The sequence below is a fragment of the Bos indicus x Bos taurus genome, chromosome 3 (assembly GCF_003369695.1).
Source record: "Bos indicus x Bos taurus breed Angus x Brahman F1 hybrid chromosome 3, Bos_hybrid_MaternalHap_v2.0, whole genome shotgun sequence".
Lineage (NCBI taxonomy): Eukaryota > Metazoa > Chordata > Mammalia > Artiodactyla > Bovidae > Bos > Bos indicus x Bos taurus.
In genome coordinates, this window is record NC_040078.1 from 58,848,998 (window position 1) to 58,861,414 (window position 12,417).

At 39.5% G+C, this 12,417-nt stretch overlaps 1 protein-coding gene across 1 annotated transcript in view; it reads left to right on the plus strand.

Annotated features, from left to right (window-relative positions):
• Positions 1-12,417, plus strand: part of DDAH1 (dimethylarginine dimethylaminohydrolase 1) — a 156,860-nt gene that overhangs the window by 100,383 nt on the left and 44,060 nt on the right. Inside the window, exon 2 of the mRNA XM_027536675.1 lies at positions 11,220-11,319. Within this exon, the coding sequence (XP_027392476.1) occupies positions 11,220-11,319 (100 nt within the window). The remainder of the gene's footprint in view (positions 1-11,219; positions 11,320-12,417) is intronic.

Sequence of the window (12,417 nt, forward strand, 5' to 3'; positions counted from 1 at the left end):
GACTAATGACATTCATTTGACTGATAAGTTTTGAAGATTTTAACGTATTAAGTAATTTTCAGTTCTGACCATTTTCCTAACACAGTAAGCCTTTCCTTAATTTTTCATAGACGAAGTTGAGCTGTTTATAATCTGAGGATCATCCAGAAACCTTTCTGTTTCTAAAGAAGAATTCCAGATGACCCTCCAGCAGTAACAAATTGCTATTATGATTTTGATTCCTTAGTTTAAATGTTACTTCCTCAGAGTGACCTTCCTTGACCTACTGAATCATGTACCCCCCTTATTTCTCAAAGCACACTATTGTTTCCTCCAATATCCCTTGTCATAATGTGCAACTCTTTAATGTGTATTACCCTAAGGTCACTATATACCAGGGATCATGTCCTGTTTTTGATGGCCACTGACCACTGTCTATCATGGTGTCTAGCTCACAACACACACTCAGTATTTACTGAACAAATGAAACAAAATAAGATTGGAATGGCCCAAGGCACAGTTTTGCTTTGTATTGCTATTTACATATTTACTTTTATCATTTTAATTTTTATGAGCATGTATTAGATTTGTAATGGAATTGCAACTTGTTTTCTTCATTTAAAAATTTAACGGTATAAGATTTCAGTAAATAATAGCTTACGGAGAGCTTCCTTGATGGCACAGTGGTAAAGAATTTACCTGCCGATGCAGGAGACACAGGTTCAATCCCTGATCCAGGAAGACCCCACGTATCACAGAGGAATTAAGTCCATGCGCCACAACTGCTGAGCCTGTGCTCTAGAGCCGGGGAGCACCAACTACTGAGGCCACAAGCCACAGCTACTGAAGTCTGTGTTCAAGCTTCACAACAAGACAAGCCACCACAATGAGAAGCTTGCATACAACCAGAGAACAGCACCCACTCACCGCTGCTAGAGAAAACTCCACCCAGCAGCGAAGACCCAGCGCAACCAAAAATAAATAAATAAATCTTTTTAAAAAATAATGGATTAAGGAAACTGATGGGTCTGGAATCCTAAATTTATTGAAATCATTATTTTCTTGGGAATTTCTTACGAACATTTTAAGAACTAGTACATCATATTCTGAACAACTTGGAAATGAACATTTAGTTCAACATTTTGCTTCAGATCAAAACCTTTTTAAAGACATTTTTTAAAAATTTGGGGGTTCTCTCTATAGTTTTCTATTGCTATCATAAACATAGCATTAAAAGAACACCTATTTATTATCTCACAGTGTTTATAAGTTGGAGGTCTGGGCACAGTGTACCAGATTGTCAGCTGGACTGTATTCTCACCTGGAGCTTACGTCTTCTTCTAGGCTAATTCAGAATTCTGTTATTGACAGAATTCAATTCCTCAGGATTGTAGGACTAAGGTCCCTGAGTTTTTGCTGGCTAGCAACTGGGAGTTGCTCTCAGTTCCTAGAGGCCACCTGGTAAGCCCCCTGCATAGGCAGTTCCCAACATGGCTGTTTGCTTTCTTTCAGAACAGTAAGAGAACATACTTCTGACCTCCTCCATCTCTGACCTTTAAACCCTCTTTTAAGGGTTCACCTGATTAGATCTGGCCCATCCAAGATAATCTCTGTTTTGAGTAACTCAAGTCAACTGATTAAGGACCTGAACTACATCTGCAAAATATCTTTACCTGTGCTGTGAAATGTAACTTAATCACAGGAGTGATAACTCATCATATTTGCAAGTCCTTTCAAAACTCAAAGGGAGAGGTTTACACATGGCATATCCATTAGGGGGTGGCTATCTTGGGTACCATCTTGGAATTCTTTATGGGAAGCCTACCATACTTCCCACACAATTGCACTCATCTCACACGCTAGTAAAGTAATGCTCAAAATTCTCCAAACCAGGCTTCAGCAATACGTGAACCATGAACTTCCTGATGTTCAAGCTGGTTTTAGAAAAGGCAGAGGAACCAGAGATCAAATTGCCAACATCCAATGGATCATGGAAAAAGCAAGAGAGTTCCAGAAAAACATCTATTTCTGCTTGATTGACTATGCCAAAGCCTTTGACTGTGTGGATCATAATAAACTGTGGAAAATTCTGAAAGAGATGGGAATACCAGACCACCTGTCCTGCCTCTTGAGAAATCTGTATGCAGGTCAGGAAGCAACAGTTAGAACTGGACATGGAACAACAGACTGGTTCCAAATAGGAAAAGGAGTACGTCAAGGCTGTATATTGTCACCCTGCTTATTTAACCTATATGCAGAGTACACCATGAGAAATGCTGGACTAGAAGAAACACAAGCTGGAATCAAGATTGCCAGGAGAAATATCAATAACTTCAGATATGCAGATGACACCACCCTTAGGGCAGAAAGTGAAGAGGAACTAAAAAGCCTCTTGATGAAATTCAAAGAGGAGAGTGAAAAAGTTGGCTTAAAGCTCAACATTCAGAAAACTAAGATCATGGCATCTGGTCCCACCACTTCATGGGAAATAGATGGGGAAACAGTGGAAACAATGTCAGACTTTATTTTTCTGGGCTCCAAAATCACTGCAGATGGTGACTGCAGCCATGAAATTAAAAGACGCTTACTCCTTGGAAGGAAAGTTATGACCAACCTAGATAGCATATTCAAAAGCAGAGACATTGCTTTGCCAACAAAGGTCCGTCTAGTCAAGGCTATAGTTTTTCCAGTGGTCGTGTATGGATGTGAGAGTTGGACTGTGAAGAAAGCTGAGCGCCGAAGAACTGATGCTTTTGAACTGTGGTGTTGGAGAAGACTCTTGAGAGTCCCTTGGACTGCAAGGAGATCCAACCAGTCCATTCTGAAGGAGATCAGCCCTGGGATTTCTTTGGAAGGACTGATGCTGAAGTTGAAACTCCAGTACTTTGGCCACCTCATGTGAAGAGTTGACTCATTGGAAAAGACTCTGATGTTGGGAGGGATTGGGGGCAGGAGGAGAAGGGGATGACAGAGGATGAGATGGCTGGATGGCATCACTGACTCAATGGACGTGAGTCTCAGTGAACTCCGGGAGTTGGTGTTGGACAGGGAGGCCTGGCATGCTGCAATTCATGGGGTCGCACAGAGTCGGACATGACTGAGCGACTGAACTGAACTGAACCATACTTCCTAATGTGGCAGAAACCCTTCTCAGAAGCTCTCCAGATTAATTGAATTGGTTTGAATTGTATCCACATGTCCATATGCTATTGTAATCTCACTGTAATTAAAATATATTATTGACTATTTAAAGATTTTTCTGCAACTAATTTCTCATAATCTAATCTAGAAATTGGAAGGATGAAGTGATGACTCCTCAAATTCATTAGCCTTAGTTGGTATACACTTAGGAAAGCAAAATTTAGGATCTTTAGAAATCAAAACCAAAGTTCACATTGCTAGAAAGTTGTACCTCTGTCCCCGCCCTCCTCCAGAATATCTTAGTCCACATTTTTTTTTAAACAAATAGATTTAAGTGAATATATGTTCTGCCTGCAATGCAGGAGACCTAGGTTTGATCCCTGGGTTGGGAAGATCCCCTGGAGGAGGGAATGGCAACCCACTCCTGTATTCTTGCCTGAAGAATTCCCGTGGACAGAGAAGCCTGGCAGGCTACAGTCCATGGTGTTACAAAGGGTTGGACATTACTGAGTAAATAAGCACACACAGCACAATATGTTTTTATGGATATTATAGATTCTCACAGTCACTTCTAACAGTTTTCATTTAAATGCACAGTGGTTAGCTAAACTGTCTTTTTGTTAGTGACAAATTGTATAGCAAAGAACACAAACTTTAGAGTAAAGCTCTCTAAGGTCAGATTTCAGCTCTGCTGCTCTAAGACCCTAGGCAAGTCACAACCTTGCCTTGGCTTTCTCATCTGTAAAACAGAAACACTGTTACCACTTGTTTCATTGGATAAGGAAGATTAGGTAAATTCAATATGAGTTCTTAGTAGAGTGTCTGGCACAGGGGAAGACTATATGGATGTTTGCTGTTATCATTGCTAACTAAATTCTTCCTAAGAGCTTTGCCCTAAAATTAGAATGTAGAAGAGAATCTCAATATGTTTTTATTTAGAAATTTTTAAGTTTGAATCATTTAGTATATTAAACTCCTTTTTGATCTTTTGTGTGTGTGTGTGTGTGTGTGGTGGTGGTTTTGGTTAACTTTAGTAATTTCATTAGTACATGTGGAAAATTTAAGGGATAAACCACTGAATAAACCTAAGGCATCCCAAAGTTGAAGGGTGGCAATTAAAATGCTGGCCATCCTTGCATCCTTGGCAAACATTCCTGCCGTGGTTTGTAATCCTGTTCATATTGTTTATTACATCACACCTTAGCATCCTAGGGCCTTAACATACAGAAATGTCATCCATCTCTGATGTGAAGAGATCATGGAATCCAGAGTAGACTTAAATGTACAGAGTTGGAAAAGAGAAGACATGAGCTCCAGTTCCAATGTGAGCTGCATTCTATGATAAGACCTCAGTAGAATCATGATCACACAGTGCAGTGCAGATGAACATGAACATGGGCTCAGGAAGCTTGACTCAAGTCAGTCAGCCTCCCTTAGCCTTGGTTTACTCATGTAAAATGGGTATATCATTGTGTACCCTTCCTACCTTTTGGAGTTATTCTGAGCATCACAACAAATATTTCATCTTTCTATCATTATACATTCATAAGGTACATCTTCCCCACTGGATAGCTAACTTCCCAGGGACAAGAACTATAGTTTTGTGAGGTTTTTCAATCTTTGCAACCTATTTTGCTTGTTTTTTGTTTGTTTGTTTTTTTGAAGTTGACATCCACTAAGTGTTTATTGAAGTTGAAATGTTGATCACATGAGAAAATACATGTGAAAGAAAATATGGATGTTAAGTATTGTTACAAAGTCACCCAAATATGCTAGTTCCGGTGGCCACAGTGGCTGAAGATGTACTGATTAACCATGAACATGAAGGTGGCATAGACACATGAAGGTTTTTGTGTGACCAGGGACAATACAGTACAGCTTTGATGCAAGTTCCAAGCCTGCTGTGTCATGATGAGTGGAAGACATCACATCTGCTTCTTGAGTGACTTCCTCAGCAGTCACACTTAACACTGAACAGCAAAACAAAGTCAGTGACAAGTTGAGAAAATGAAACCATTTCACTACTAACAAAACTATGTTGCTGCTATTCAGTTCTTCAGAGCTAGACCAGGATGACAGGATAATTTTAAAGTTCCCATAATATGATGAGTTCAAAGGGATTCAGAACATTTAAATGGATGGGCACTGAAAACCTAGTATTAATAGTGTTGACAGCACTGCTCCCATCACAGGGCAGAACTGTAGGTGACTGAGGCCTGTCAGCTGCAGACAGGCCAATGCCAAGGGCCTCGTTTGTAGTCAGAACATCTGGCAGCCCATTGAGCAGAAGCAGCTAAAGGAAAGTGGCTTGGCAAACAGAGGTGCAGTTCTTAATGGAGCACAGCACAGAATGGTTCATCAGGCCTCACGAGCACAGTCACAGCATCCGAAGGGAAGGTGGGAAACATTCACAGTGGATGTTGCTGAAAATATGCATCAAACAACTTTGGATAGGGCTAACTGGAAAACGCTGGCCTCTAAATAAAGAGTATTGCAACTAATTATGGTGTGTTGCAAACTATTCTAGAATACAACTTGCCAATAAAAACGTGTAAAGTTTTTTTTGTTTTGGTATTTTGTGTTTGGGGGAATTTTGCAAGAAGAAAAGGAGAGTTAGGATCAGAATGTTTTATTTCATAATGAAAATTGTATGTTTTATTTTTATTTTTTCGAAAGAGAGCCAGAATCCAAAGCACTAAGTTAATTTAGGGTAAAATAATAAGGATACTACTGGTTTTGCACACAAATGTGTCAGGTGCTGAACTAGGTGCTTTCTGTATATTAATTTGTTACTTACATAATCACCATTAAAGAGAACACATTATCCCACTAGCCAATTAGAAAACTTGGGCTCAGAGACGTTAACTCATCCCAAGTCATATTGCTAATAAGTGATAGAGTGCTGTGCTTTGTCATTAGTCGTGGCCAACTCTTTTCAACCCTTTGGGTTGTAGCCCATGAGGCTCCTCTGTCCATGGGATGTTCCAGGTAAGAATACTGGAGTGGGTTGCCATTTCTTCTCCAGGAGATATTCCTGACCCAGGAATTGAACCCACATCTCCTGTGTCTCCTGCATTACATGTGGATTCTTTACTCACGGAGCCATCAGGTTTGCTCAGTAAATGAGACAGCCTGTATTCAGATCCTCACTTCTTGCCATCACCGTGAGAACCCAAAAGGAATGAAATGAGAAGGCAGGATGATGATGTGAACATGACAGGACAAATGAGGGAACAGAAGTGAGAGCCATAAAAGAAAATCAGAAGAGAGTAGAACAGAAAAGGTAAGAAAGGGAGACCAGGCATCAGGAAGGAGCAGAAATTCTTTAGATGAGCCTTTTTAAGTGTAATGTCTTCAATAACTGTAATCATTCTGTACCATCTTGGCTGACACTCTTTTGAGTGCTGTGGAACATCTTACAGGACAAGCCCACTTCCCACCTCGTGTATTACCTCCAGAGGGCTATTTCAAAGCAGAGATTATACAAGAAATCTACCACATAGCCTGGCAACTTCCAGGAGCTGGAATGAAATCAAATTGGATTGATTTAAATGTAAATGTGTCCTCAATGTTTGTGCCCTGACTTTACATTGGCTTTGCAGAAAAGACTAATTTTAATTCACTAGAAAGCAGATGGGATTTGTTATAGGGTGGTAAAACACAAGAAACTCATCCAAATGTAAAAGAAAGCAACAGCTTTTCTCTTGGAGGCCAGTTTCATAATACAAGTATTTGTCACTGGGTCCACACAGGCTGGTTTTAATCAAAATAGCGAAAGTCGTATCTAGTATTATTGAGCAATTATCACATGCTGTTTTGCATGTATTTAATGTTGAGGAAGAGCCTAGGAAGTTGCCACTATTATGACTAGCCACCCATTTTAAAGATGAGAAAACTGAGGCTCAAAAGTTAAACAACTTAAAGTCACCTGGCTAGTAAATTGCAGAACTGGGATTTTAACCCTATGCCCTGGATCATAATCCAAGAGTGAGGAGTGACTGTGAATGTGTAACCCAAGAACTCTACATTTTTTAACATTTATACTCCAGAAAAGAAAGGGAGCAAGGGAAGAAGAAAAGAAAAAGGCAGTTACCTCAAATAGTGCGTGTTCGGTCGTGTCTGACTCTTTGTGACCCCATGGACTGTAGCACACCAAGCTCCTCTGTCCATGGGATTTCCTAGGCAAGAATACTGGAGTGAGTTGCCATTTCCTCTTCCATGGGATCTTCCCCACCCAGGGACCAAATCTGTGTCTCCTGTGTCTTCTGCATTGGTAGGCAGATTGTTTACCACTGAGCTACCTGGGAAGCCCCACCTCAAATAGTACCAGCTCTTGAAAGACATGTGGTTTGTATGATCAGAAGCAGCAAGTGTGGCCCGAACCCCCTGTGGCCAGGAAAGAAATCTGTCACAAAGGGTGGGAGGAGAAAAGTTGGGGCAAAAAGAAACAAGAATATAAACTTTAAAAAAAAAAGATGGGGGAGTTGGGGGTGACTCAAGAGGGAGTTGATATATGTATTAAAAGATGCTTACTCCTTGGAAGGAAAGTTATGACCAACCTAGACAGCATATTGAAAAGCAGAGACATTACTTTGCCAACAAAGGTCCGTCTAGTCAAGCCTATGGTTTTTCCAGTAGTCATGTATGGATGTGAGAGTTGGACTATAAAGAAAGCTGAGCACTAAAGAATTGATGCTTTTGAACTGTGGTGTTGGAGAAGACTCTTGAGAGTCCCTTGGACTGCAAGGAGATCCAACCAGTCCATCATAAATGAAATCAGTCCTGAATATTCATTGGAAGGACTGATGTTGAAGCTGAAACTCCAATACTTTGGCCACCTGATATGAAGAGCTGACTCATTTGAAAAGACCCTGATGCTGGGAAAGATTGAGGGCAGGAGGAGAAGGGGACAACAGAGGATGAGATGGTTGGATAGCATCGCCGACTCAATGGACATGCGTTTGGGTGAACTCTGGGAGTTGGTGATGGACAGGGAGGCCTAGGGTGCTGTGGTTCATGGGGTCGCACAGAGTCGGACACGACTGAGCGACTGAACTGAACTGAATGGTGGCTTGTTTGTCTTGTATGCAGAAACCAACACAACATTGTATGTAGAATGCATGTCGAGTGAAAAGGGAAGAAGTTCTTATAAATTTTTTAGGATCAAAATTAAGGTTGTTTCTCTAATTTGCCATTTTTATTCCTGATTTCATGGGCTAAAGTGACCCATTCAACTCAACCTTTGGAATTAATACTGTTTGTTCTGACAGTTTCTCTCCACCCTGAGTAATGCTAATTTCCACTCTGCAAGTTTACTGTCTCAGTGAAAGGCGGTGTTGCTTGGTCTTTTTTTTTTCCCTCTTGAAATTTAATTATGTCAACATTAAACACAGCCATGAAACCATAGACTGGGCAGTTTCTTGAAGGCTCATGGTTTGGACCTTTTCCACAAAAATTCCCACTTCTATAATTATATTTAGTGTTCTAACTACCTGAATAACTGGCTTGCGATGGGCCGTATGTCAGGGCAACCCTGGGTTTTGTTTGCAGTCAAGTTTGTCTGCTTCATGGAACCACTCTGCCAAGAGTGTGTGGTCCTGAATGGAGTTGATCCTCTGGTTTTCTTCTCCAGAAATTTCACTAGGGTTAGCATTGCCCATCTGATGCTGTATCATCCTGCAATTCTCAAAACTGTTTACTTAATGTTTAAAACATTTTTTAACTTGTCCATACCCTTAACTCTGAAAGTAATAGTATCAGGTGTGTTTATGGTATGGGCCTATCCTAATGACTTTGTGTGTATAGATATGACTGAATTTTTTTTAAGTCCTTACACAAAAGCCAGTTTTTTCATGTTGGTGCAGCTGTTTAACTTTTAAAAAACCACATGCATTTTATCCTCTAAAAACTTTAATTTGAAAGATATAGGACTTTAAAGTGCAGCATTCCTGAAACTGGTATCTATTAGCCTCCCTACTTCTGTCTCTTTAAACTCTTAATTAAGAATTAAATAAAGTTCCTGAGTTAAAATATTACATGTAAACTTTTCAGATAAAAAATACTTGTTATTGCTGAATTCCTAGTAACCTTTGAAAGGTTAACTTATAAGGGAAGCAGTGGCATTCGTAATAGAAACCAAAGGTAACAGTAGCTCAGTTGTCATGATTTCTCCAAACTCAGTGAATTTTCCATGGACACAGAGGCAGATGCCGGAAGAAAACAGTTGTGGGTTTTCCTGGGTTCACTGTAGCCCAACAAGTCATGGTAAATATTAGTCTGCTTCTTTCTTATGCTATAGCAACAATTCTACTTCCTGTTACATAGGAAAACCTGCTGTTAAAAGAAATTACTAGATGTATTTGTTACATGAAGACCATTTCATCCATGGAAATAATTTTTTATTGTTCTGAGTAACTCTAGTTTGTGGAATTTTTACATGAGTTCCAGGACAAAGATGAGATGATATATTTATTTTATTTTGTATTTTCTTTACTTTTTTTTTTTTTTGACTGCATGAATGTCAGGCTTGCTGTCAAAGTATGTCCATGTTTTTATTACTTTAGAAGTTACTCTGCTGTATTTATGTCTCCTAAACTCTTCATTCGGAGAAGGCAATGGCACCCCACTCCAGTAGTCTTGCCTGGAAAATCCCATGGACGGAGGAGCCTGGTGGGCTGCAGTCCATGGGGTTGCACAGAGTCGGACACGACTGAAGCAACTTCACTTTCACTTTTCACTTTCACGCATTGGAGAAGGAAATGGCACCCCACTCCAGTGTTCTTGCCTGGAGAATCCCAGGGACAGGGGAGCCTGGTGGGCTGCCATCTATGGGGTCGCACAGAGTCGGACATGACTGAAGCGACTTAGCAGCAGCAGCAGCAAACTCTTCGTTGACGATTCACTGTGTGTACGGGGCATGCTGTATTTTGGGAGAACTTTTGCCAGAACTTTTGGTTTTCCCAGTGTCATGTGATATCTTGTTTTTCCCTTAGTCCCTATTCATGTCTTCTCAACGTATGTCTTTACCATGTGAAAAGTTATACAGACCTTCAGAAATACTTAAATTGTTTTGTTGAATTGCTGGAAGGACTTAAATTTTGAGCTTCAAAGGGCATTTGTTATGCCTTAAATTTTACTCTTGTATTAAAGTAAACCTTACTCTAAGTGCTCCCTAGTCCAGCCTGGAGTATCTCTGTGCCTTAGACTGATCCCTGAACTCATAGAAAGTCTCTGAAATTCATTTTATGTTATTATTTGGTTTGATTACAATTATTGTATTTATTAATCACCTGTAGAGACCTAGGTTAAAATTTAAATAACAGTTCAGATTTACAGAGAAGCCTTAGATGTTCTGATATTTTAGCAACTATTTGAATAGAAAACAGTAACAACAGTCCAGTGGGCTGAGATTTCAAGTTATTGGTTATTGTCATTGATATTCCTTCCACATATTACTCTGTGTGTGCAATTCTTCTTGACTGACTTAAGATTTAAAATTAAATCTTGTGTTTTTCTGGCAAGTGTAGCTGGGTTAAGTATTCTGTCTGCCACATTTCTCAACTCCTGTACCCTAAGTCGTCACACTTACAACAATGTCCTCTAAGTAGTCAATTCCAATAGACAAAAAAGAGAGAGATCCTAATATTGACTTGATTTTAGACTAGAAGGGGACAAAATAGACAATTTCTAACAGATAATTTCTCCTCTTGTAAATGATCATGGCTGGTTCAATATATACTACACTTATATATTCATGGGCTTCCCTGGTGGCTCAGATGGTAAAGCATCTGGCTGCAATGCGGGAGACCCGGGTTCAATCCCTGGGTCAGGAAGATCTTGAGAAGAAAATGGCAACCCACTCCAGTACTGTTGCCTGGAAAATTCCATGGATGGAGGAGCCTGGTAGGCTACAGTCCATGGGGTCATAAAGAGTCAGACACAACTGAGAGACTTCATTTTCACTTTATATTTTCACGAGCATATGCTTGTGTGTTTGTGTGCACGTGGGAGCATAATTCAGTGATCTGAAGTTTTAGATGACTGGTTTTCTTGTTAGAAAATGGTAAGAATATTAATCTGAATCATTTTATTTTCAATAGGCTGACATGATGAAAGAAGCACTAGAAAAACTTCAGCTCAACATAGTAGAGATGAAAGATGAAAATGCAACTTTAGATGGTGGAGATGTCTTATTCACAGGTAGAGTTGTATTTACTTTTTCCTATCTAAAAATAATTCTAATACCTTTTCTATATCCCCTTGCTTAATTATACGTTTTTATTAATTACCAAAGTAAGAGTAATTTGGAAAATACAGAGAAGCACAAAAGAAAGAAAACAAAAAATGACCTTTCATTCAAAGATAATCATTTCAATATCTGGATTATTGAATACTTTTTTATTGAATATTAAAGTACCTTTAGTACTTTTGTATGCACATAGTTGCTTATTTTACATGTTACCAGGATATATATATCATTTTATAGGTTGTGTCTACTGTGTTCTTCCACAACTTTAGCTTAAGAGTTGCATAGTTTTGCATTGTGTGACAGTATATCCAGTCTGTATTTGAAAGATTCTTAATTCAAGATCTGTCATTTAAAAATAACAAACACATGAAAAGATGCTCAACATCACTCACTATCAGAGAAATGCAAATCAAAACCACTATGAGGTACCATTTCATGCCAGTCAGAATGGCTGCGATCCGAAAGTCTACAAGCAATAAATGCTGGAGAGGGTGTGGAGAAAAGGGAACCCTCTTACACTGTTGGTGGGAATGCAAACTAGTACAGCCACTATGGAGAACAGTGTGGAGATTCCTTAAAAAACTGGAAATAGAACTGCCTTATGATCCAGCAATCCCACTGCTGGGCGTACATACTGAGGAAACCAGAATTGAAAGAGACACGTGTACCCCAATGTTCATCGCAGCACTGTTTATAATAGCCAGGACATGGAAGCAACCTAGACGTCCATCAGCAGATGAATGGATAAGAAAGCTGTGGTACATATACACAATGGAGTATTACTCAGCCATTAAAAAGAATACATTTAAATCAGTTCTAATGAGGTGGATGAAACTGGAGCCTATAATACAGAGTGAAGTAAGCCAGAAAGAAAAACACCAATACAGTATACTAACGCATATATATGGAATTTAGAAAGATGGTAACAATAACCCTGTATACGAGACAGTGAAAGAGACACTGATGTATAGAACAGTCTTTTGGACTCTGTGGGAGAGGGAGAGGGTGGGATGATTTGGGAGAATGGCATTGAAATATGTATAATATCA